A 27886-nucleotide genomic window follows, 5' to 3' on the forward strand; every position below is an offset into this window, starting at 1 on the left:
CAGCTGTAGGGGGCAGAAAACTGTCAGTCAGTGGACTAGGCTGGACAGAGCTGGGCAGGAAGAGAGACATCAGGCAGAAGAGAGTGCTGGGAAGTGAACATCCATAGACAGACAAGACTGTGAACGAGAGGTTTGACTAGCTGTCAAGGTGTCAAGAGAAAATATATTGTTGTGGAGATCTGACCTGGGAGCTGAGGAAACATGGGAGTGTACAATGAACAAGGGTAATTTGAGTCCTTTTTGGAGTTGTGTGGTGTTCAGTATGTGTATGTTTTATGTTTGGAGTAAATGAATGACTGTAAGCTGTTCAGCATTTCTGAATCTTTATATGGGTGTTTTGAGAGTGTATTTCGCATGAGAAACAGAATGATGACGGTGCAGTTCAAAATGTCCAAGGAAATGCAGGATGTGCATATTTGACACTTGGAGGCACCGTATAAATAATTGTACACTCTGTAAATACCAGGTAATTCTAAAATTGTAAATGTGAATTATTACATGACCTTTCATTCTAATCCTGTGTGTGTGTGTGTGTGTGTGTGTGTGTGTGTGTGTGTGTGTGTGTGTGTGTGTGTGTGTGTGTGTGTGTGTGTGTGTGTGTGTGTGTGTGTGTGTGTGTGTGTGTGTGTGTGTGTGTGTGTGTGTGTGTCAGGGAGGCTCTTGGTGAACAAGAGACACAGGAGGGCATGACCCCCAAAGACAGACAAGGGGGGGTCAGTAGTCGCCATGGTATCCCGAGCCCCATGTCCCTGCGTAGACAACACTCCAAACTCCCCCCTACAGATGTGTTCAACGACGTCATGTACATGGGTCAGTAACTCCCCCTTAAAGATCTGCTCATCTTTGTTCAACCTACGTGGTCAGTTACTCTGCCATACAGTACAGTAGGTTGTAGGTACCATACAGTACAGTAGGTTGTAGGTACCATACAGTACAGTAGGTTGTAGGTACCATACAGTACAGTAGGTTGTAGGTGCCATACAGTACAGTAGGTTGTAGGTATCATACAGTACAGTAGGTTGTAGGTACCATACAGTACAGTAGGTTGTAGGTACTATACAGTACAGTAGGTTGTAGGTATCATACAGTACAGTAGGTTGTAGGTACCATACAGTAGAGTAGGTTGTAGGTACCATACAGTACAGTAGGTTGTAGGTACCATACAGTACAGTAGGTTGTAGGTACCATACAGTACAGTACAGTAGGTTGTAGGTACCATACAGTACAGTAGGTTGTAGGTACCATACAGTACAGTAGGTTGTAGGTACCATATAGTACAGTAGGTTGTAGGTATCATACAGTACAGTAGGTTGTAGGTATCATACAGTACAGTACAGTAGGTTGTAGGTACCATACAGTACAGTAGGTTGTAGGTACCATACAGTGCAGTAGGTTGTAGGTATCATACAGTACAGTACAGTAGGTTGTAGGTATCATACAGTACAGTAGGTTGTAGGTATCATACAGTACAGTACAGTAGGTTGTAGGTACCATACAGTACATTAAGTATAATGCCGTCACATATCTCTAAAGGAGAAGTTGAATGCCAAGCAATATTTACAGGTATGTTTGTGTCAACCTGACAATTCAAGTCTGCAATTTGAGTGTTTCACAGATTGGTTCATATGAGCGCAAGCCAAAGCTTATTAGATTCAGTTTGACAATTAGGATGGGATTTAGTCCAAGGTGGTAAAGCAGAATATTGCGTTTGACTTTAAAAGGTTTAAATGCTTGAGCCAACATACACAGCATTTACTAATCTCAGTGAATGTTGGGGAAATTGCATTCAAAAGGCAGATTGTTGGGTGTCCATTGCTCTATAGCACGCTTTATTTTAAATCAATGGTGGGTATGTTCACTGGGGCTGGCTGGAATATATTGAATTCAATAAATATACAGATTAAGCGATAACAAATTTATAATTTAGTTTGTGCTCCATATCTCTCTAAACTGAACTCCAGTCTGCAATATTTTTTTAAGCACTGCAGCTTATGAACACAGTTTTATCTACAGTGTTGTGCTTGGTGCAGGCACTCATAACCTCACTTGGCATGGAGGAATAACGCACTGTGTACCTCATTCCTAAAGTCACATGTCTCTCCTGAGGGAGAGGAGGGTGACATGTCCATAAATTCTCCCTAACCTCAGAGATTAAGGACTGGTATTTTTGGAGGGGAGAGATCATATGAGTTGTCTAAATATGGGTGTCAATGATGAGCTAAAATTAACTTAGTGTTGTTTGAGAATGCAAAAGATTGCAAATTAGTGCTTTAGATATCCTAGGTAAAATGGTTATTCGTAGTAGTAAGTGAGTGAGACCTCACACTGGGCACAGTCTGTCCATCTGTGAAACAACTGTTTTTGAAAGCTGCATATTTCAAATTACTGTCTTTATAAAGACAGCTTTCAAAAACAGTTGTTTCACAGATGGACAGACTGTGCCCAGTGGGAGGTCTCACTCACTTACTACTACGAATAACCATTTTACCTAGGATATCTAAAGCACTAATTTGCAATCTTTTGCATTCTCAAACAACACTAAGTTAATTAACACTAAGTTCAACGTCTAGTTTTGATTTACATTTGGATGAGTTGTCAACTAACGTGAATTCAACGTGAAATCAACAAAACATTTCACCATGTCATTAGATTTAGGTTAAAAGTTGGGTGAAAAAAAATACGTAATTCCCTCACGTTGATGACCTTTTTCAAATCTATTCAGTTTTCCACGTTGATTCAACGTCATCAGATTGATGTTTTGGGTTGAAATTAAGTGGAAACAACGTTGATTCAACCATTGTTTTGCATAGTGGGTTGTAAGTAGTCCTCTTAATTGTAGTATTGAATATAGACCAAATTATACTGTATACAGTACTGGTAATAATGAATCTCAAAGAATCAGAGGAGCAATCATGAGGAAATTACTATTCTAGTTATGAGTCTAAATAGTAACAGATAAATACAGGCCTGTCAATAAAGTAACAAACTCCCTAACTGGTGTTATTCATCTGCACCTTCACATCAATGGCTGTTCTACCTACAGTGGGCGGCTGGACCCAGCAGGATCCATCCTGCCCGGTGGAACAGTTCTGTCCCCTGGAGAATGAGTGGAAAAACATGGCCTCCATGATCAATCACCGTGGTAACGTGGCTGTGTACGGCCTGGCCGGGAAGATCTACACGGTGGGCGGGTCCGATGGTGTCACGTGCAAAAGCAGTGTGGAGAGGTAAGGGCGTTTCAAGATGGCTACCCATAGAAGTGTTGGTAAAGCTTTAGTTTTAATTACTAGTTCAGAGGGTCACAGTTAAAGTGCTGTATGAGAAATATCCATCCCACGCTGTGTGTCAGAGTGAGTGTGTGAACGGGCTGTTGTAGTGGTGAGTCTGTCGGTGGTCCGGTCAGAGGCTCAGGGCTGACAGGCATTCACTGCTGGGGGTCTAGGGAGAGGATGTGGGGACAGGCTGACAGGCCTCTTAATCAGCACCCTGAGGCCCAGCGCTGTCAGTGCTGAGTGCTGATACTGGAGGGAGGCCTCTACATGGTGGGGTATGGGGGGGTGAGGGGTGGGGGTGGGGAGGGAAGGAGGACTATGCATGGTAGGGCATGGGGGGTCAGGGGTGTGGACAGCATTACGTTGCCTAGAAATATCCAGCACTTCTCAACTTCTGCAGTATCGCACGCTCTCATCACACTTTTGGTATTTGACCCGGCAGACTTCTCACTGTCTCAAACCCTAGGCTTTGTCTTGCCTACTACTTAGTTAAACTACATACTGTGTACTAATCATATAACTTACTATTTAGAACGTACTGTATGCAACAAATATCAACATACTGTACATACTACACATTACAGACAAATGGTTCTATGTAGTGCCAAATAAGGGTTCTTTGGCTTGTAACCATAGCAGAACACTTTTTGGTTCTAGATGGAACCTTTTTTTGAAGGTTCTATAAAGAACCATGCACATACGGTTCTAAATGGAACCTGTATGGTTCTATAAAGAACCTTTCTCAATCTCTTTGTAGAACCATAGTTTTTTAATTTTTAATATGGTTTAATAGCCATATTGTATTGTTAAAATTCCATAGGTTTTATTGTAGTGTTTATTAACAAGTTGAATCAGGTATGCTAGCTCTGCAACGGCTGGGTATCCCTGAGGAGAGAACTGAGAACTACTGTCTAAATCAATCATTCTCAATTGACACAAGACCACACCTGAGTCTTTCACAAGACACCTTCAATGGCCATAGTCATACATAATATGCAATAGCATAAACCAACAGATTAGATCAATTGGAATGACACTCTTACTCAGGCTTGCACAAAAAAGAGCTGTGCACAAACTACGCCCCAAAGAATTCTAATGAGCCACCCCCCCTATATTTTAATTCTCACTAAAACAGAAAAGAACCCTCTTGTTAACCTGCAAAGAACCACTGAAGGGCTCACATGTTTTTTGGGGGTCAGTATAGTTTCACATAGAACCATCACCCTTCCAAAAAAAAACTTGAGGAACCCTATTTGTTTGTGTATGTAGGTTCACCCATACTGAGAATTCATCATCATTCGGGCAGTTTCCCGCCATTCCTTAATGTGGATACAGCACGTCCCCTTATCTCATGATCAGCCAATTATCAGCTGTTGTCAAACACAGGTGGGTCTGAAAAGACTATTCTCTTCCTCAATAGCATACAGGAAATGTGTACTCGTGGGGAGGAGCGCATGACTGTACATGCTAGTAGAAAAGGAAGAGCATTAGGATACTAATCTGCTGAATAGCACTTCCACTCTCTGCTCCTCCACCCCATTGTGATTAGAGACAAACCTTTACGGCTTTTTTGCTCAGCGCTCAACCTTTCCTTGTGGTGTCTGTCTGTGGGAGAGCAGACGGCACCAGAGAGCAGCAGAGGTGCCCTGGGCTCTCAGGGATCTCATCATTTGATTAGACCCCACACTGAGTGTCCGATTTGACACTGCAGGAGGGAGAATACATGTCTCTTGGGGCAGTCTGTCATACTTCCAATCAATTAACTGATGCCATGCTCAATCTATGATTTGCTGTGTCACTTTATTCTCCAGGTATTACATTGATAGAGATGATGTTAGGTATTACATTGATATAGATGGTGATAGGTAATCACTGCTATAGATGTGATAGGTAATCATTAATATAGATGGCGATAGGTTATCATTAATATAGATGGTGATAGGTAATCACTGCTATAGATGTGATAGGTAGCTAAGGCTAGCTTTTTCAAACAGAAATTTGCATCCTGTAGCACAAACTCAAAAAAGTTCTGGGTCACTGTAAAGTCCATGGAGAATAAGAGCACCTCCTCACAGCTGCCTACTGCACTGAGGCTAGGAAACATTGCCAACACCGATAAATCCACTATAATTGAGAATTTCAATAAGCATTTTTCTACGGCTGGCCATGCTTTCCAACTGGCTACCCCTACCCTGGTCAACTGCCGTACACCCCCCACAGCAACTCGCCCAAGCCTTCCCCATTTCTCCTTCACCCAAATCCAGATAGGTGATGTTCTGAAAGAGCTGCAAAATCTGGACCCCTACAAATCAGTCGGGCTAGACAATCTGGATCCTCTCTTTCTAAAATGATCTGCCGAAATTGTTGCAACCCCTATTACTAGCCTGTTCAACCTCTCTTTCGTATCGTCTGAGATTCCCAAAGATTGGAAAGCTGCCGCGGTCATCCCCCTCTTCAACGGGGGAGACACTCTAGACCCAAACTGCTACAGAACTATATCTATCCCACCCTGCCTTTCTAAGGTCTTCGAAAGCCAAGTTAACAAACAGATTACCGACCATTTCGAAACCCACCGTACCTTCTCGCTATGCAATCTGGTTTCTGAGCTGGTCATGGGTGCACCTCAGCCACGCTCCTAAACGATATCATAACCGCCATCGATAAGAGGCATTACTGTGCAGCCGTATTCATCGACCTGGCCAAGGCACCTCGACTCTGTCAATCACCACATTCTTATCGGCAGACTCAACAGCCTTGGTTTCTCGCCTGGTTCACCAACTACTTCTCTGACAGAGTTCAGTGTGTCAAATCGAAGGGCCTGTTGTCCGGACCTCTGGCAGTCTCTATGGTAGGTGACACAGGGTTCAATTCTCGGGCCGACTCTCTTCTCTGTATACATCAATGATGTCGCTCTTTTTTTATTTACATTTTTAAATTTTTTCCCCCTTTTCTCCCCAATTTTCGTGGTATCCAATTGCTAGTAATTACTATCTTGTCTCATCGCTACAACTCCCGTACGGGCTCGGGAGAGACGAAGGTCGAAAGCCATGCGTCCTCCGAAACACAACCCAACCAAGCCGCACTGCTTCTTAACACAGCGTGCCTCCAACCCGGAAGCCAGCCGCACCAACGTGTCGGAGGATACACCGTGCACCTGGCTCCCTTGGTTAGCGCGCACTGTGCCCGGCACAGGAGTCGCTGGTGCGCGATGAGACAAGGATATCCCTACCGGCCAAACCCTCCCTAACCCAGACGACGCTAGGCCAATTGTGTGTTGCCCCACGGACCTCCCGGTCGCGGCCGGCTGCGCCAGAGCCTGGGCGCGAACCCAGAGTCTCTGGTGGCGCAGCTAGCGCTGCGATGCAGTGCCCTAGACCACTGCGCCACCCGGGAGGCCCAATGATGTCGCTCTTGCTGATTCTCTGATCCACCTCTATGCAGACGACTTCTGGCCCTTCTTTGGACACTGTGTTAACTAACCTCCAGACGAGCTTCAATGCCATACAACTCTCCTTCCATGTTCTCCAACTGCTCTTAAATGCAAGTAAAACTAAATGCATGCTCTTCAACCGATCGCTGCCCGCACCCGCCCGCCCATCCAGCATCACTACTCTGGACGGTTCTGACTTAGAATATGTGGACAACTACAAATACCTTGGTGTCTGGCTAGACTGTAAACTCTCCTTCCAGACTCACATTAAGCATCTCCAATCCAAAACTAAATCTAGAATCGGCTTCCTATTTCACAACAAAGCATCCTTCACTCATGCTGCCAAACATATCCTCGTAAAACTGACCATCCTACCAATCCTCGACTTCGGCGATGTCATCTACAAAATAGCCTCCAACACTCTACTCAACAAATTGGATGTAGTCTATCACAGTGCCATCCGTTTTGTCACCAAAGCCCCATATACTACCCACCACTGTGACCTGTACGCTCTCGTTGGCTGGCCCTCGTTTCATACTCGTCGCCAAACCTACTGTCTCCAGGTCATCTACAAGTCTTTGCTAGGTAAAGCCCCACCTTATCTCAGCTCACTGGTCACCATAGCAGCACCCACCCGTAGCTCCAGCAGGTATATCTCACTGGTCACCCCCAAAGCCAATTCCTCTTTTGGCCGCCTTTCCTTCCAGTTCTCTGCTGCCAATGACTGGAATGAACTGCAAAAATCACTGAAGCTGGAGACTCACATCTCCCTCACTAGCTTTAAGCACCTGCTGTCAGAGCAGCTCACAGATCACTGCACCTGTACATAGTCCATCTGTAAATAGACCATCCAACTACCTCATCCCAATACTGTATTTATTTATCTTGCCCCTTTGCACCCCAGTATCTCTACTTGCACATTCATCTTCTGCACATCTATTCACTCCGGTGTTTAATTGGTATATTGTAATTACTTTGCCACCATGGCCTATTTATTGCCTTACCTCCCTTATCTTCCCTCATTTGCACACACTGTATATAGAATTTTTCTACTGTATTATTGGACTGCATGTTTGTTTATTCCATGTGTAACTCTGTGTTGTTGTATGTGTCGAACTGCTTTGCTTTATCTTGGCCAGGTCGCAGTTGTAAATGAGAACTTGTTCTCAACTAGCCTACCTAAAGGTGAAATATATATATATATTTTTAAATGTGTTATTCTTTTCTCTTCCTTTTTTGTATTTTCTCAAAACTGCGTTGTTGGTTAAGGGCTTGTAAGTAAGCATTTCACTGTAAGGTCTACTACACCTGTTGTATTCGGTGCATGTGACAAATACAATTTTATTTGATAGGTAATCACTGATATTGATGGTGATAGGTATTACATTGATAAAGAGGGTGATAGGTAATCATTACTATTGATGGCGATAGGTAATCACTGATATAGATGGTGATATGTAATCATTACTATTGATGGTGATATGTAATCACTGATATAGATGGTGATAGGTAATCATTAATATAGATGGTGATAGGTAATCATTACTATTGATGGTGATAGGTAATTACTGATATAGATGGTGATAGGTAATCATTACTATAGATGGTGATAGGTATTACATTGATAAAGAGCGTGATAGGTAATCATTAATATTGATGGTGATAGGTATTACATTAATATAGAGGGTGATAGGTATTCATTACTATTGATGGTGATAGGTATTACATTGATAAAGAGGGTGATAGGTAATCATTACTATTGATGGTGATAGGTAATTACTGATATAGATGGTGATAGGTAATCATTAATATAGATGGTGATAGGTATTACATTGATAAAGAGCGTGATAGGTAATCATTACTATTGATGGCGATAGGTAATCATTACTATTGATGGCGATAGGTAATCACTGATATAGATGGTGATATGGAATCATTACTATTGATGGTGATATGTAATCACTGATATAGATGGTGATAGGTAATCATTAATATAGATGGTGATAGGTATTACATTGATAAAGAGGGTGATAGGTAATCATTACTATTGATGGTGATAGGTATTACATTGAAAAAGAGGGTGATAGGTAATCATTACTATTGATGGTGATAGGTAATCACTGATATATATGGTGAAGGTTAATCAATACCTATCACCATACATTGATAGAGATGATGTTAGGTATTACATTGATATAGATGTGATAGGTAATCATTAATATAGATGGTGATAGGTAATCACTGCTATAGATGTGATAGGTACTCATTAATATAGATGGTGATAGGTAATCACTGTTAAAGATGGTGATAGGTAATCACTGATATATATGGTGAGGGTAATCACTAATAAATATGGTGATAGGTAATCACTGTTAAACATGGTGATAGGTAATCATCCATAGTCCTCTTCCTTATCTTGTTCACCAGACATGTCTTCACCCCCCCCACCCCTTGCAGGTACAACCCAGAGACCAACACCTGGAGTAACGATGTGGCCCCCCTGAGCAGCCCCCGCAGTGGGGTGGGTCTGGTGGAGATGGATGGATATCTATACGCCCTTGGAGGATACGACGGCATGGTCTGCACCAACACTGTTGAGAGGTAAGGCCATGTTCTCATCAGTGGTTGCACTGTGGTTGAGATAGATTAATCATGACAAAGGTCCATGTCTAAACACTCTTTAGATGTTTTCTGTGAATTACCTGAATACTGTACGTAGGTGACAGCAAGATAACCAAGTTTGACCTGTTGACCTTTGATAGGCTTTTTGACAGGTGGCAGGTAGCTTAGTAGTTAAAATGTTGGGCCAGTAACCGAAATGTCACCATTCAAATCCCCAAGTCGACAAGCTGAAAAATCTATCAATATGTCCTTGAGAAAGGTACTTAACCTTGATTGCTCCAGGGTCGCCGTTGATCATGGCAGACCCTTGCTATGACCCCACTCTCCAAGGGTGTCTCAGGGGGTGTTGGGATATGCAAAAACACATTTCCAATTCACACTTGTACATGTGGCGGACTGAAGAAAGGGAAATTTAACTATTTAGACATTGTTTCTGTATCTCTGTTTAACTAGTGATAATATGAAGGAAGATAAGGAAAATATATTTGATAAAATCTTAGTTTTGTTTGTATATTGTTCGTATTCCACCAGATATAATCCCAAAATGAATAGCTGGACGAAGCAGCCACCGATGCTGAGCCGGCGTTCTGGGGCAACGGCTGCTGTGATGAATGGTCAGCTATACGTGATTGGAGGCAGCGATGGTGACGCACCCATGAACACAGGTCTGAATAACACATTAAACTAACAGATAGGTGTACCCGACTCAATGTACGACATCAGAGGTGGCACCTCAGGTCCTAGAGTGGTGTGGCAAAAACAATATATATAATTCTGGGGCCTGTAGATTTTCCTGATCTGGTGATCTAACCAGGTATATCTTTGGACCTTATATGGTATGACGTGATTAATCTGTCGTAAAAAGGTTTAATATGGGCTATGATTAGACCAGAGTTTTTCTAATCAGGTTACATGGTTCGAAAAAACTCCTGGTCTTGGGGAGGATTACAACCCTGTCAAACTACAGCAACCTTGTTCTTGTTCATATGAATTCTATTTTAAAGAAGGACTAGGTGGGTTTCCTACACACAGACAGAGACACAAAAAAGCAACATGATGATTGGACAATGAAACTCACAGGGCTGAGCTTGCTTTATGCAGCTTTGCGTCGTGTAGTCCTGCCCTATGCAACTGTAGGCCTGTGAAGTAGAGCAGAGCATGCTGGGCGATCTCCAGCTCAGAGAAGAAGATCAGCTGGAGATAAGTCAAGTGAGAGAAAGTTACAGACATCCTTGTGTTTTTCCACCAGTTAGCTTTCATTGTGTTAGCCAATGCCAGTGTGTGTCCTTGTTGATAACACACACACACACACACACATTGGTTGAAGCAAGTTGCCAGATCAATAAGTGCCTAAGACCATCCTTACTACATACTGTACACTGTGCGGTGCTGCTCCGAGATGTTGTAATTTCAGCGTTATTAAACCATCTCAACTGGAATCCTTCCTGTCTGTGCCCTTACCAGCACATGGGAGAGAACACATGAAGTAAAAGCAAACCTAAAGAATATACAGTCCACCAAGTCCTCACTTACAATGCAGCTGCTGTTGTTAGTAGCCTACAGTTGACCAGACTGAAAAATGGTCTTGTTTCCATGCAATACAGCATATCAGATAGCGTTTAGCTGTATAGGCTGCTACATTTACTGGAGAGCTTTTGCTTCTGTCGGGTGAGATGCGCTATCAGGCTTGCTAAATAAATACAGGAGGAAAGTGGAGAGCGCGCCTTGTGTTTGGTGCATTGTGCCTGGAGCGAGCGACCTGCAATTTCCGTGATTGATTTTATTTTATTAGGATATCTTTTAATCCTCATTTGGACTAATCTTCCAAGAGTCCTTAAACACTAAAATACAATTTATAATACGATCACATTTTCACATATATCACACTGTTACAAACAGACATAATATACTGACATATTGACCAGATAAATACTCTAACAGTCTGAAATTATAGATTGATTCCTTCATCTACAATAGTCCCGCACAACCTTGCAACTTATTATATTATATTTAAATGGTTCTGAAGTATTGTTTGAATTTATATATTGAAAGGTTTGTGGTTTGCCCAGATAAATTGCCCAATTTCTTTATTAAATGTTATTTTGCCTATTTCTCTTTTCTGTCTGGATAACAGATAGATTGTGGACAACCTATTCCTGGTATTTACTGAATGTCTGTCTCTTACCAACTGAATACTGTTGTGAATAGAGTTTGGCCGTTTTAATGGTGTACATTGTTAAATAAAATAAACATATTTTTTTCAATTATCTTGTTGATTGATGACCAACCAAGAGCATTGAGCATGACTACAACAGAAGAACCATATCTCCACCTTAAAACAATCCTTGCTGCTTTGTTCTGTGCGATCTGCAGCCTCCTAATTTAACTTGATGATGCATTTACCCAGACCACAGAACAGTAGTTCACCTGACTCCCAATTAAAGGTTGGGTTGTTTGCTTAAGAATCTTTCCCGGTCAATATTTAGCTATCCTTCTGATCATGCATGCTTTTTTAATTATTTTTTTGCATAGATTTTTTATTTTATTTAACTAGGCAAGTCAGAACAAATTCTTATTTACAATGATGGCCTACACCGGCCAAACCCAGACGACGTTGGGACAATTGTGCACCACCCTATGGAACTCCCAATCAAAGCCGGTTGTGATACAGCCTGGATACAAACCAGGGTGCCTGTAGTGACACCTCAGGCACTGAGATGCAGTGCCTTAGACCACTGCGTCACTCAGTTATTTGAGACGACCATGATAAGCAGTTGTCTAGCTGCACCCCTAGTAGTTTGGTTTCTGAATCTGATTGGTTAAGACACACAAAGAGCCTGCAGTGGCATTCTGATGTGGACTGAGAAATTCTGCATCATGAGGCAAATCAGCACTTTGTTCCTCTTTTTAACGCTTTGCATCAATATATTTTTTTTACAAATATCAAAAGTGATTTAAAAGTGCTGAAGCAAATGGTGCCTCTCCACACATTTTCCTGCTGCCCTGTACCACATTAGTACAGAATCTATGATTGATCTGTGTCTGTGCTGCAGATCTCTATGGACTTCTGATCTCTGGACATTTTAAAAGGTAGGCCCAGGATTTGTCCTGGTAAGGTCATGTGGTCAGAAAAAAGTGTAAACACTCTCTTTTCAACAATTCTTCAAAATGTTGCAGTTTCGGTCAAGCATAACAATGATGTGACCTTCTGTCTGGTACCAACACACACACACACACACACACACACACACACACACACACACACACACACACACACACACACACACACACACACACACACACACACACACACACACACACACACACACACACACACACGCACACACACACACACACACAATACACACACAATACACATGCTCACAGCACACACACACACACAAACACACACAAGCACACACACACACACACAAGCACATACTTGGCTTGGGAAACCATAGCTATACTCGGGAAGGTTATCATGTGCAGCCAGTTGTCAGTGCATATTTCAGTCTGTGAGAAGAGAAAGTCAGGAAAATTCTCATAACCTTTTCAGCGTTCGTAAACCCCAGACACTCTGGGTTTTGCTAGAAACAACACAGGAATCTAACATCATAGGTTACAGTAACCAGCAATAACCCAAAAACCTGTTTGTAATTCTATTTCAGTGAGATTATTATTTAAAAAATGTTAAGGGGTGGATCAGCTTTAATATTGCGGAAAAATTGTTGCTTCCGTCAATGTAATTGTCTGCATCATTTCCAATCCCCCATATATTATTTTGGTAAATATACACTGCTCAAAAAAATAAAGGGAACACTTAAACAACACAATGTAACTCCAAGTCAATCACACTTCTGTGAAATCAAACTGTCCACTTAGGAAGCAACACTGATTGACAATACATTTCACATGCTGTTGTGCAAATGGAATAGACAAAAGGTGGAAATTATAGGCAATTAGCAAGACACCCCCAAAAAAGGAGTGATTCTGCAGGTGGTGACCACAGACCACTTCTCAGTTCCTATGCTTCCTGGCTGATGTTTTGGTCACTTTTGAATGCTGGCGGTGCTCTCACTCTAGTGGTAGCATGAGACGGAGTCTACAACCCACACAAGTGGCTCAGATACAAATACAATTTGATTTGATTTTGACTTGTTTTAGAATATACCTTTATTATTCCCTGCAAACCCTAACACCCCTCCCCCAATTGGAGTAAACTAATAAACAATAACACTTCGGCTTCTACCCTCAGTATATACATATTATACACATTTTACAGACACAATCTATTTTACAATAGTTAGATTTTGTTTGTTTTTAGTCCTTACTCTATTTCTGATGTCCATCCTGTTTGATTTCTATTTGCAACTGTGCTATTTCACAACATTTCTGACCAATATACATTTTACAGACCCCGTAGGTTATACATTGGTTATCTTGTTGTTATTAGTCCCACCCTTCAGCTCCATTCAACCCCTCCCATCTATCTCTTAACACCATCCATTTTGAGTTTCTATTTGTCATATATTTTTCAACTGTGCTGTGATACTTCACAAAAGTACTGAACCTTTCTATTTTTCATAGCTTCTACAGATTGTAAATTAAAGATAAACATTTTTGCTAAAATAATTATTATATTATTGATTGATTGACTATGACTTTTGTAATCACCCAGTATTGCTATCTGCAGCGTTAGTTCCAGGTAAATGATGCAATTCTTCAGCCATTCAGGACCTGTGACCAAAAATGAGCTACATATGGACAATACCAAATAAATTATCTAATGACTCTGCCTCCTCACAGCAAAATCTGCAGAGCTGGGAAGATTGTATCCCCCATATATATAACATTCTATTGTTTGCAAGAATTTTGTATAGTAATTTAAATAGAAAAATTATACGTTTTGAATCCAGTGTTGTTTTGCGTGTCAATTCATAAACCATCTGCCATGGAATAGGTACATTGAAAATCTCTTCCCAACTATTTTGCAATATATATGCACAACTGTCAATTTTTTGGTCTTTAAAATAAATTGGTATATGTTTTTATTTATCACAATTTTCTTTAACCATTTATGGTCTTTAATGCAAGGCCGGCAGACAAGTTTCTCACTTTTTTCCCCTTCTACTTGCCATTTCCATTTTTGTGGTAATGCTGCAATTAGTTGGTTGCAATTTTGGGTAAAGCAGACATTTCCACATGTCTGTGTTAGCTGCATGTATGACATAACTCCACCAGTCCTATTTATGATATAATTTACAAAAATTATACCTTTTTAAAAAAAAGTACATTTGAGTTGAACCACAATATTTGTTGTATTATTTGTTCCTTCTTTTCAGGTGGATTAAACTGAAATTGCAATCAACTTTCTAAGGCTTGTTTTAAAATAAGGAGATTTTTGAGATTCTTTCATTTTCAAACAACCGAAAGTGAGCAGTTGTAATCTGGAAAAAAAGGGAAAAAGGCCATTCTTGAACATGGGGTGAGACATTCCTACCAATTTACTAGATAACCATTTCAGATTTAAGTATAACTTCTGTATGGTTGATGACTTTAGTGAGAAGTCTAATGCTTTAATATTTAATATATTCTGCCCTCCAAATTCATATTCATTATATAAATAGGCCCTTTAATTTTGTCTGGCTTGCCATTCCAAATATAATGTAATATATTTTGTTCATATAATTTAAAAAGCAGGTCACTAGGTGTAGGCAAAACCATAAGCAAATATGTAAACTGTGGTATGACTAAAGAGTTAATCAGGGTGATTTTTCCACAAATAGACAGGTATTTTCCTTTCCATGGTCCTTTCCATGGTTCCATCTTATATATTTCTGCTAAATTTCTATAAAAATGTATTGGAGTGAGATCATGTCTTTCTTTCGGGATGTTTATACCGAGTATGTCCACATCCCCGTCAGACCATTTTATTGGTAAACTACACGGTAATGTAAAAGTAGCATTTTTTTGTGATCCAATATGTAATATTGCAATAAGTAATATGTAACACTTATCATAATTTGGTTTTAATCCAGAGAGGTTAGCAAAATTATCTAGATCCTCTATGAGGCTGTGGAGGGATTCTAATTGTGGTTTTAAAAGAAAACATGAATCATCAGCGTACAATGACACCTTTGATTTTAAGCCACGGATTTCTAATCCCTTAATATTGTTGTTGGATCTAATTTTAACAGCTAACATTTCGATGCCAATAATAAATAGATACGCCGATAGTGGACAACCTTGTTTTAATCCTCTTGACAGTTTAAAACTTTCTGAGATGTAGCCATTATTTACTATTTAACACGTAGGGTTACTACGCATAACTTTAACACATTTTATAAGAGATTCTCCTAAATTGAAATATTCTAGGCATTTATATATAAACTCCAGTCATACTTTTTCAAAATCCTTTTTAAAATCAGCTATGAAAACCAGGCCTGATGTACCCGATATTTCATAGTATTCAATTGTTTCTAGTACTTGTCTTATATTATCTCCAATGTATCGTCCATGTAAAAAACCTGTCTGATTAGGAGGAATAATATAATACCTTTTTAATTCCATGTGCCAAGCATTTAGCTAGTATTTTTGCATCACAACACTGAAGTGTAAGAGGCCTCCAATATTTTAAATGGACTGGATCTTTATATATACCACTTGGATCCAGTTTCAGTAAGAATGAAATCAGACCTTCTTGTTGCGTGTCCGATAATCTACAGTTTATATAGGAGTGGTTAAAACATGCTAATAATGGTCCTCTGAGTATATCAAAAATGTTTGGGTATACTTCCACTGATATGCCATCCAGCCCTGGAGTTTTCCCAGGCTTAAAGGCTTCACATGAGTTTGGTCTTCACATGAGTCTTTCTGTACAGATGTTAATTTTACATTATTAATTGGGAAAAAATCCATACAATTAGCTTCAGTTAGTGGAGATGGAGGAGACATATTCTTAAAGTACTTTACTTCTTCTTTCAAAATATAATTCGGTGAATCATTCGTGACTCCATCATTTGTAACAAGTTTCAATACATTTGTTTTGGTAGCATTTCTATGTTGAAGATTGAAAAAGAATTTGGTGCATTTTCCCCCATATTCCATCCAGTTCGCTTTATTTTTTTATAATATATTACACTGGATTTTTCCTGAATAAGTTCCTCCATTTCTTCTTGTTTTTCCTCTAACTAATTCTTTGCCTCTATAGTACAGTTTTTATTGCTGTCTATCTGTACTGTTAGTCCATCAATTTCCTTTGTTAATATGGACTCTTTTGATCTAAATTGCTTTTGTTTTATAGATGAGTACTGAATTGCATGGCCTCTAAAGGCACATTTAAAAGTGTCCCATACAATAAGGGGATCTGCTGTACCTATGTTATGTCGGAAAAAGTCAGTTATAAATTATTCTGTCCTAGTTATAAGCAAGTTATCATCAAGTAGGCATTGATAAAAACTTCCAATATCGTCGCCCATGTGGAATTCTGTAAGAGTAAAATATATGCCAATTATAATTCAGTGAGATTTAGCTGACTACCCAGAATCAGATGTAGAAAATCACAATAATATAATTGTGTTATTGTGACAATATCATTGGTGCCTTCTCTGTATTTCCACCCTGAATGACCTCATCCATGATCCTACCCTGTGTCTATTCCGTAGTCTGTTTCATGATCTGTCTGTTTCGTGGTCTATCCATCTCATGGACCTTCTGTTCTGTAGTCTGTCTGTTTCATGGTCTTTCTGTTCTGTATGTAACCGATGTGAAATGGCTAGCTAGGTAGCGGTGGTACGCGCTAGCAGCCTTTCAGTCGGTGACGTCACTTGCTCTGAGACTTGAAGTAGTGGTTCCCCTTTGTGGAGCAATGGGTAACAATGCTTCGTGGGTGACTGTTGTTGATGTGTGCAGAGGGTCCCTGGTTCGTGCCCGGGTTGGGGCGAGGGGACGGACGTGAAGTTATACTGTTACATGTAGTCTGTCTGTTTCGTGGATCTTCTGTTCCAAAGTCTGTGTTTGTTTCGTGGACCTTCTGTTCCGTAGTCTGTCTGTTTTTTTTTTTTTTTTTTTTTTTTTACCTTTATTTAACCAGGTAGGCTAGTTGAGAACAAGTTCTCATTTGCAACTGCGACCTGGCCAAGATAAAGCATAGCAGTGTGAACAGACAACACAGAGTTACACATGGAGTAAACAATAAACAAGTCAATAACATGGTAGAAAAAAAGAGAATCTATATACTATGTGTGCAAAAGGCATGAGGTAGGCAATAAATCGAATAATTACAATTTAGCAGATTAACACTGGAGTGATAAATCATCAGATGATCATGTGCAAGAAGAGATACTGGGGTGCAAAAGAGCAGAAAAGTAAATAAATAAAAGCAGTATGGGGGGTGAGGTAGGTAAATTGGGTGGGTAGTTTACAGATGGACTATGTACAGCTGCAGCGATCGGTTAGCTGCTCGGATAGCAGATTTTTAAAGTTGTTGAGGGAGATAAAAGTCTCCAACTTCAGAGATTTTTGCAATTCGTTCCAGTCGCAGGCAGCAGAGAACTGGAAGGAAAGGCGTCCAAATGAGGTTTTAGCTTTAGGGATGATCAGTGAGATACACCTGCTGGAGCGCGTGCTGCGGGTGGGTGTAGCCATCGTGACCAGTGAACTGAGATAAGGCGGCACTTTACCTAGCATAGCCTTGTAGATGACCTGGAGCCAGTGGGTCTGACGACGAACATGTAGCGAGGGCCAGCCGACTAGGGCATACAGGTCGCAGTGGTGGGTCGTATAAGGTGCTTTAGTAACAAAACGAATGGCACTGTGATAAACTGCATCCAGTTTGCTGAGTAGAGTGTTGGAAGCTATTTTGTAGATGACATCGCCGAAGTCGAGGATCGGTAGGATAGTCAGTTTTACTAGGGTAAGTTTGGCGGCGTGAGTGAAGGAGGCTTTGTTGCGGAATAGAAAGCCGATTCTTGATTTGATTTTGGATTGGAGATGTTTGATATGAGTCTGGAAGGAGAGTTTGCAGTCTAGCCAGACACCTAGGTACTTATAGATGTCCACATATTCTAGGTCGGAACCGTCCAGGGTGGTGATGCTAGTCGGGCGTGCGGGTGCAGGCAGCGAACGGTTGAAAAGCATGCATTTGGTTTTACTAGCGTTTAAGAGCAGTTGGAGGCCACGGAAGGAGTGTTGTATGGCATTGAAGCTCGTTTGGAGGTTAGATGTGATGTGAGTAAATGATGTAATTCTACAGTATGTTTATTTCACAGCCTGTCTGTGTATTTGGTTATCTGTATCTGTGTGTGACCTGAGTCTGTGTGTGACCTGTCTGTGTTCTGTGATCCCCAGTGGAGCGTTTCAATCCCTTGGATGGGATGTGGTATGCGTGCCCCCCCATGATGACCCCTAGAGAGAACGCGGGCTGCTGTGTGTACCTGGGACGTCTGTTCGTGGCCGGAGGAAGAGATGAACTTAACCTGGAGCTCAGCGCTGCAGAGAAGTTTGATCCAGACGCTCTGAGTTGGACCCCCGTCAAACGCATGAGATGCAAGAGAAACAAAGCAAGTGATTGGTCACGCACACCCTTTCTGGCCACCCTATTGGTCAGATCACTTCCCACATCAACATTAGCTAAATCTCCAGAGACTGACATAATTGACTGATAGCAAACAGCCTTTCGAAGAGCAAGTAATGCAACTCTAGTCAGATATGGTTACTGTTAATGTCGATGTCTGCATATAGGAAGATGTCCATTGTTTTTATGATATCATCTTGCGGAGTCAACCTTTCATATCAGCTCTGTCACTGTCACTCCTCTCCTGTCCACCTCTTTCAGATGTCCCTGATGGTGTTCAACGGGTCGTTGTTGGCTGTGGGAGGATCTGATGGCATCACCAGTCTGAAAACAATAGAAGTCTACAACCATGAGTCAAATACATGGAGGTATGTGTTAGGTTCTTATTTTTCAGAGTAAATATTTAACCAAGTTGAATTCTTCCCAAAGGTTCTGTACAGCTGTAATTCAGACAACCCAACATTTCTCCCATCAAATGTCCATCTGTCTCCCCTATATCAACACGTTGCTCTCCTCCCGTCCACCCAAAACATTCCAAAGCTATCTGTCTTTCTACAGAAAACCATTAACTTCTGACATAAAACCCAGTCTCTTTCACTCCTCATATTCTATGCTTCTTCTCTATCATTTATTTAATATCTCAATGTTCAAAATGTCGAATCCAACAGTCCTTCCTCTTGAACAATAGCATCCTAATGTTCAATGTATATATACTTGGAAATTACTAATAAATGATAAACAATGATAATAAAACATACATTTAAAAAACGAACTAATGATTATAAAACATGAACTAACAAATGGAACAAACAATGAATAAACATTCACCGCGAGGTTCACAAATTCAGAGACTTATGGCCTCTGTACTATGATGACACCATTTTATTTCCATCTATCATCAAACAACAAAATGCCATTCCAGCTGAATCTGCGGTCTTGTTCTATGTCAGATGGAGCAGCTTTTAGTTTCTCCACTTCCCCCTTCTGGTTCCTAAGAGAGTAATAGCACAAGACTTGGAAAGCAACAAAAAAACATAAAACATAACAGTATTAACAATGTGATAAGCTATGCATAATTATATATGCATGAAAACCAAAGTCTGAGACCATGACAATTCCCACTCTCTCTTCACCTGACTCTATGCCTCCCGGATACTCTCCTGCTGGGTTCCACAAAAATGAAAGCTCTAAAAAACTTCCTCATGCTCTCGCCCAGTCTTGCCCTTTAGGCCCCAGGTTCCGAGGGGTGTTCCCAAGTCATGTCATTTTCACTTTGTTCCCCATCTCCTCCATTTCACCTGATAGGCACATCACCTGATATGCAAGTGCGTATCCCTAATCAACGTTACGTCCTCTTGAGGTAACTCAGCACTGTATATGCTTTCACATCAATGCCTTCAACATTTTGTTCAGAGTACAATTACCCCTCTATCCACTATCATATGATGCATTAACTTCTCTGTGCTACGGATCCCTTTTACGGGATAACTTTCCTAAACAACCGGTAGAATTGCAGGGCGCCAAATGCATAAATATTACAAAAAATATTTATAATCATGCAATCACAAGTGAAATATACCAAAACACAGCTTAGCTTGTTGTTAATCCACCTATCGTGACAGATTTTGAAAATACACTTTACAGCGAAAGAAATCCAAGCTTTTGTGAGTGTAGCAGTCAATGCTACAACAGTTAGCCTTATATTAGCTTGGTTAGCTTGGTCACGAAAGTCAGAAAAGCAATAAAATGAATCGCTTACCTTTGATAATCTTCGGATGTTTCCACTTACGAGACTCCCAGTTACACAACAAATGTTATTTTTGTTCGATAAATATTACTTTTATCACAAAAAAATGCCATTTGGGTTGCGCATTATGTTGAGAAAACTAAAAGCCTTGTTCCGTTCGACAAATTCCAAAAAGTATCCGTAATGGTCGTAGAAACATGTCAAATGTTTTTTATAATCAATCCTCAGGTTGTTTTTAACAAACATAATCGATAACATTTCAACCGGACCATAACCTATTCTTTAAGAGAGAAAAGGAAAATGGGGAGCCCCTCTCTCGCGCGCAGGAACTATTCAGAGGACACCTGACCTCTTTTGAAACATCTCGCTCATTTTTCAAAATAGAAGCCTGAAACTATGTCTAAAGCCTGGTCACAGCCTGAGGAAGCCATTGGAAAAGGAATCTGGTTGATACCCCTTTAAATGGAGGATAGACGGTCCAGGAAACACAGATTTATTTTTTTAAATATCACTTCCGGGTTATATTTTCTCAGGTTTTCGTCTGCAGAATACATTTTGTTATACTCACAGACAATATTTTGACAGTTTTGGAAACTTTGGAGTGTTTTCTATCCTAATCTGTAAATGATATGCATATTCTACGATCTGGGCCAGAGAAAATGTCAGTTTACGTTGGGAATGTTATTTTTTTTAAATACAAATAATTCTGACCCCTAGCGCTAAGAGGTTAACCAATAAAGCAGCTAACCAGTGATCCAACTATGATGTTTATAGTAGCTCCCAGACCCAACCCGTCTGTATGTCTTACGATGTAATCTAGTCTCTCTCTCTCGCTCCGCTTCGTCTGTCATGGTGTCTTCACTCACCCATTATGCAGATGGACCTCACTTCACTTGAGAACTATGCCCCACCCCCGCCTGGTGTCTCTTGATGAACACTCAATCTCCAGAATTCAGCCCGTGCCCTTGGTTATATCTCTGCTTTCATCTGAGGATTTACACACTGCAACACATGGGTCATTTCCTGACAACATCATTTGTGACATTTGAATAACCGCATCCCACACCCTGATGTTCCACGAAACCTAAAGACATATTGACTTGAAAAGAAAAGAGAAACAAAGTGCATGTTTAATAACTTAGCACCACTCATTGATGCGATGTAACATAAACATTCTGAATGCAGGGTAAAACAAAAGATAACAACAAAAAAACATTCCTGTTTGTTCCAAGCTATCATCCAGTGATTCCCCTACCAAACCACCTCCCTTCAGGATACCACTTAGAGGTAAGTTCCTGGAAACTCTCTCGGCTAAATAATTGTTAGCAGCCCCCCCCCTCATCGTGCTTTAGCAATTCTCTCTTGTTGTATCCCAATCACAACTCAAACATTTCAGAAATTATCCAACCCAATATTAGAATGGCTGACCTCAGTGCTTACTTTGAGTCTAGGGCTCGAATTCCAGTTCATCAACTTAGCACACACTCATCCCTGTTTGAACATCCATTTATAAACAACTTTTTATTGCCGGTTATAACTCTTCTCATTACAGCAACACTTGGCCCTGTTTTCCTGTCATGAGCGGCCTGGTAATGAAAGATCAGTATCTCAATGCAGTCTTAGTCTAAATAGTTAGCAGGGCGTATACCACCCCCCCTCCTTTCCTTCACCCGGCACTTATCATTCTAGCGTGTCTTCTTCAGATATCGTTTACAGTTCATTTTCCCAATGGCACATGTAACTTTGGCCTGTCACATTTCATGGCCCTTGATAACGTCCCGATCTTAATATCCAAGTAGATACTTCCATTTCTCCCATGTACAAGAGTCTCTCACCTGAGCTTGTTCTCTTTCTCCACGCTCACTCCACACGCGCTCTCAGCACCCCGGCCCTGGTTTACTGCTCAGACTCAGATATCAGTGATAAAAGTCACTGTCTCTCATTGCATGCCTTTGTCACTCTTTCTTCAGCCGGTTAGGGAGGGTTTTGAGGTTTACACACACTGTCTATGGTCAAATTATTCCTACCATGCATTAAGACATGATCTGACTTCACCTTCCATGATAACCTCAAAAAAGCAGAGATCATAACAACAGTTACGTTTCATTTCTGTTTCAGGAAATTCAGACAAACATTGACTATATGACGAATTATTACATTAAAACTTCTTGTCAATATGGGGGCGCTGTTTCCACTTTGGAAAAAATCGTGCCCAAATTAAACTGCCTCGTACTCTATTCTAGATCGTACAATATGCATATTAATTATTAATATTGGATAGAAAACACTCTCAAGTTTCTAAAACTGTTTGAATTATATCTGTGAGTAAAACAGAACTCATTTTGCAGCAAACTTCCAGATAGGAAGTGAAACATCTGAAAACGATGCTCTGTTCCAGGGCCTGCCTATTCAATTGCCTTATATTTATGGATTTGCATGCACTGCATACGCCTTCCACTAGATGTCAACAGGCAGTGGAAGGTGTAATGGGGTGTCTAGCTTGATCTGAGGTCGAACAAGAGCTCTTGGAATGACGTGTCCAGAATTTCCTTTCTCTACCTAGGCGCGGGAAGTGCCTCCATGTTGTCTTATGATAAGCGTTCGGTATACACGGCTAATATCTCCGGCTTTGTTTTTATTTGATACATATTAGAAAAACATCATAAAGTAGGTTTTTTCAACCGAGTTTCATCAGTTTATTCAAAGTTTAATGGGACTTTTGGAGTTTTCCGTTCTCTGCGTCAAGAGAAATTGGGAACGTCATCAATATTGGCTAGCCTTGTGGAGCGAATTCGACAGGAGAGAAGGACATTCTAAAACCAAACAACGATTTATTCTGGACAAAGGACTCCTTGTACAAGATTCTGATGGAAGCTCAGCAAAAGTAAGAACAATTTATGATGTTATTTCGTATTTCTGTGGAAAATGTTATTTCTATTATCTGCCGTTTTTGGCGGGCGCTGTTTCGCTATAACGTAAGCTGTTTGTTATCGTAAAGTTATTTTTAAAAATCTAACACGGCGGTTGCATTAAGAACCAGTGTATCTTTCATTTGCTATCCAACATGTATTTTTTAGTAAAGTTTATGATGAGTTCTTTGGTCAGATTAGGTGAGTGTCCAAAATATCTCCTGACATTCTGGGGAATCGATGCTACATTTTCACAATGTATAACCACGGGATGCAGCTCTAAATATGCACATTTTCGAACAAAACATAAGTGTATTGTATAACCTGATGTTATAAGACTGTCATCTGATGAAGTTGTCCAAGGTTAGTGATTAATTTTATATCTTTTGCTGGTTTTTGCGATCGCTACCGTTTGCTGCTAATAAATGCATTTGTGTGTTTGGCTATTGTGGTAAGCTAATATAATGCTATATTGTGTTTTCGCTGTAAAACACTTAAAAAATCGGAAATATTGGCTGGATTCACAAGATGTTTATCTTTCATTTGCTGTACACCATGTATTTTTCATAAATGTTTTATGATGAGTATTTAGGTATTTCACGTTGCTCTCTGTAATTATTCTGGCTGCTTTGGTGATATTTTTGATGGTAGCTGCAATGTAAAACTATGATTTATACCTCAAATATGCACATTTTCGAACAAAACATACATTTATTGTATAACATGTTATAAGACTGTCATCTGATGAAGTTCTTTCTTGGTTAGTGACTAATTATATCTCTATTTGGTCGGTTTTGTGATAGCTACCTATGCGGTAGAAAAATTGTGAAAATATGCGGTTGAGTCTTTTGCTATTGTGGTTAGCTAATAGAAATACATATTGTGTTTTCGCTGTAAAACATTTTAAAAATCGGAAATGATGGCTGGATTCACAAGATGTTTATCTTTCATTTGCTGTATTGGACTTGTGATTTCATGAAAATTATATTATATGATATCCCTGTCGCGTTAGGCTAGGCTATGCTAGTCAGCTTTTTTGATGAGGATGCTCCCGGATCCGGGATGGGTAGCAATGAAAGGTTAACCTTTTCTTAATAACATCTCTAAGACAAATGTCAAAAAGCATAACATACTGTTACTGGTAAAACCATTTTCTTATTCTACTGGCGACCTCTCGGAAGAGTTACCAGATAATGAAGTTAGCACCCTAACCCCTTGCAGAATTCCCACTCCAGGATCCTAATCTGGTGCAATTTGTATCAAAATAAAAACACAACATGAAATCAGCAATACATATATCACAATCCATTTGAAGTAACTGTCATCCCTTATTAACATATATTTTCCTTTCTATATGCAGCCTGAACAAAGTACCACTGTATAAGTACCCAAAGACCAGGACCTCAGGGAACTGGTGATTTTCCCTTTCGAAACACGTGATTAAAAAAAAACGTGTTAAAACTTCTCTTGGGTTGAGGGCAGCATTCGGAATTTTGGATGAAAAGCATGCCCATATAAAACTGCCTGCTACTCAGGCCCAGAAGATATGATATGCATATAACTGCTAGATTTGGATAGATGACACTCTAGAGTTTCCAAAACTGTAAAAGTAGTGTCTGTGAGTATAACAGAAGTGATTTGGCAGGCGAAAACCTGAGAAAAATCCATTCAGGAAGTCTGATTTTTTTTGGTTTTGTAATTTTCTATTCAAAGCCATTACAGTATCCATTGACTTAGGACTCAAATTGCAGTTCCTATGCCTTCCACTTGATGTCACCAGTCTTTAGAAATTGTTTCAGGCTTATATTCTGAAAAATGAGGGAGTAAGAGCAGTCTGAATGAGTGGACCCTGTCGTGTCACAGAGCTTTTTCATGCGCGCGACCGAGAGAGTGTCTTTCATGTTTACCTTTTATATTGACGACGTTATTGTCCGGTTGAAATATTATCGATTATTTAGGCTAAAAACAACCTGAGGATTGAATATAAACATCGTTTGACATGTTTCTATGAACTTTACGGATACAATTTAGATTTTTTGTCTGCCTGTTGTGACTACGTTTGAGCCTGTGGATTACTGAAGAAAACGCGCGAACCTAACGGAGGTTTGTGGATATAAAAACAGACTTTATCGAACAAAAGGAACATTTATTGAGTAAATGAATGTCTTCTGAGTGCAACCATATAAAGATCATCAAAGGTAAGTGATTCATTTTATCTCTATTTCTGACTTGTGTAACTCTTCTACTTGGCTGGTTACTGTTTGTAATGATTTGTCTGCTGGGCTATGTTCTCAAATAATCGTAAGGTATGCTTTCAACGTAAAGCATTTTTTAAATCTGACACGCTAGCGTCCCACATACCCTAGAGAGGTTATTAAATCAAAAATAAACAAATTCGAAAAACGAATCAACTTAGAATTACAACTCTTATAACTCCCTACAGAAATAATAATAATCTCCTAACGTAATGGTACAATTTGGATAGAGAATGGTGTTTCTCATGAATTTTATAATAAAATCCCCATGTTCCATTAATTTCTAATGAGGTTGATCATTCCTCATTAGGAATGTTTTGTATACAGGGCTTTCGACACCATTAAAATGTTTCCTCTCCCTTTCTTTCCCTGTCCTTCGGAAACCATTTAAATACCTCTTCAAAACATTTCCATCCCGCATACCCAATTTAACTGAATTGAAAAGACCCCATCCAATAAATCCCACAACACGGCGACAGTATCTCTCCACCGAGTCTAACGATTCACTGGTCTCCTTTTCCCATGGTTCTCCATAACCACCACACCACATAAATAATTAAAAGTTCATTTTAGGTTTGGTAACCCCTATACCAATTCCTCATGATCCCAGTTCATTTTAGGTTAGGTGATTCCTATACTAATTCTTTATGACCCCTCCACCCTTTCGTGTATTCTAGAATTCCATTCCAGAATAAGACGACATCAAACGTTAATTTATTTAAAAATAAAACACAATAAAATGTCTCATGATTTTAAAAAAAACTAAAGAAAACAAAGCCTTCTGAGTTTGCAAGGAGGGTTTGGCCTTATAATTTAAATGTATTACCTTTTAGAATCCATTCCCCTGGCATTTCACCTAGAATCTTCAACCCAAAATAAGTTTTCCTGTGGCAAATTTAGTCAATTTCCCATTGTAAGGAATCCGCAATATTTACATGTGGTTCTCTAATACTTTCTCTCACCAAGGCAGCAGCCTAAGCCATTTCTTCCGCTTTACAATTACCTATGGCGATTTTATCTATACAACTAGTATGAGCTTCACATTTCACCACTGTTAATTTACTGGGTAACTGACATGCTTCTACTAATGCCTCTACCACCAGACCATTTTTTATTGGGGTTCCTGTTAACATGCCCCGTTGTGACCACAATGTACCGAAATCATGAACTACTCCAAAGGTTTTTGTAGTTGTGCAGTGGAACTGCCTTGTAAGAATGTGGTGTTTGCATAGTCTACTCTCACAGTCTCTTCTTAGGCTTATCGTCAGCTGAGTTCTTATGAAAGAGACTCTCATGTATTTTTTAGGTATTTAGTCCAATAATATTTATTTGAGTATTCTTTGGGTATTCATTTCAGAGAATAATATGTTCTTCTCCGTGATCTGTTTGCAGACACTTTGGGAGCATGAAGACCAAGCATCCAGGAGGCCACATTGCCATGTTGAAGACCAAACACAGTTACAGCCTGTAACTGGAGATTATAACGTTGATGGACAATAGCATATGGATTCATGATATAGATTTGTATACTGTGTATGTCCATGTTGAAATACCGGTAGTACTGTAATCCCCCGTATAGTATGTAAACATGTATGGCTATTTATTTAACTTTTATTTAACCCGGAAGTCTTTCCTAAGAAATGAAACTATGGACCAGGAGTGTCATGCACCCATTATTTTAGAGGGGGCACAAAGTACATGAGGATGGAGGAGGCGTTGTCCAGGTTGGAAAATGTAGCATTTTTTAAACACCTAAAATAGCTTTTACCTGCAATCTCGAGCCATAATCATTATGCCTAATTCTATGTAAAAAAAAATAATAATAAAGTATATTTTTATGCATAGGTTATCTAAGCATACCTCTTTACCTGTTCAATTGTCATTATTATTAATGATGCACTGATTCTTTAAGAAATGTTATGCCTTACATGCTGACCACACCGCTCACGTCGCAAAAATACATGTACACATACAGTAAATGCTATTCAATCATTGCACCAATGCAATGCACGCCAACGAGCGTCTGCATTGGCAAGCGCTAAAATAGAAGTCAGTTCTATTTGTGTCGCTGAATGCG

The 27886-nt window shown here is 39.9% G+C and overlaps 1 protein-coding gene across 1 annotated transcript; it reads left to right on the plus strand.

The window, feature by feature from the left end:
- LOC139545059 (kelch-like protein 20) lies at positions 1–27676 on the plus strand. The gene is made up of 8 exons (XM_071352435.1): positions 1–224; positions 653–810; positions 3044–3227; positions 9160–9303; positions 9856–9989; positions 18673–18884; positions 19160–19266; positions 27202–27676. The coding sequence occupies exons 1-8, from the start codon at positions 202–204 to the stop codon at positions 27278–27280; spliced, it is 1041 nt and encodes a 346-aa protein (XP_071208536.1). The 5' UTR covers positions 1–201; the 3' UTR covers positions 27281–27676.
- Positions 27677–27886: the final 210 nt, after the last annotated feature.

The sequence above is a fragment of the Salvelinus alpinus genome, chromosome 19, assembly GCF_045679555.1.
Source record: "Salvelinus alpinus chromosome 19, SLU_Salpinus.1, whole genome shotgun sequence".
Taxonomy (NCBI): Eukaryota; Metazoa; Chordata; class Actinopteri; order Salmoniformes; family Salmonidae; genus Salvelinus; species Salvelinus alpinus.

What these genes read in the sequence shown, in the direction of transcription:
- LOC139545059 (XM_071352435.1), top strand. Translation starts at nt 202, where the DNA reads ATGGGAGTGTACAATGAACAAGG. An exon ending in TGCACCAACACTGTTGAGAG is followed by an intron (nt 9,304 to 9,855) that starts GTAAGGCCATGT and finishes GTATTCCACCAG; the next exon opens with ATATAATCCCAAAATGAATA. An exon ending in TGACGCACCCATGAACACAG is followed by an intron (nt 9,990 to 18,672) that starts GTCTGAATAACA and finishes TGTGATCCCCAG; the next exon opens with TGGAGCGTTTCAATCCCTTG.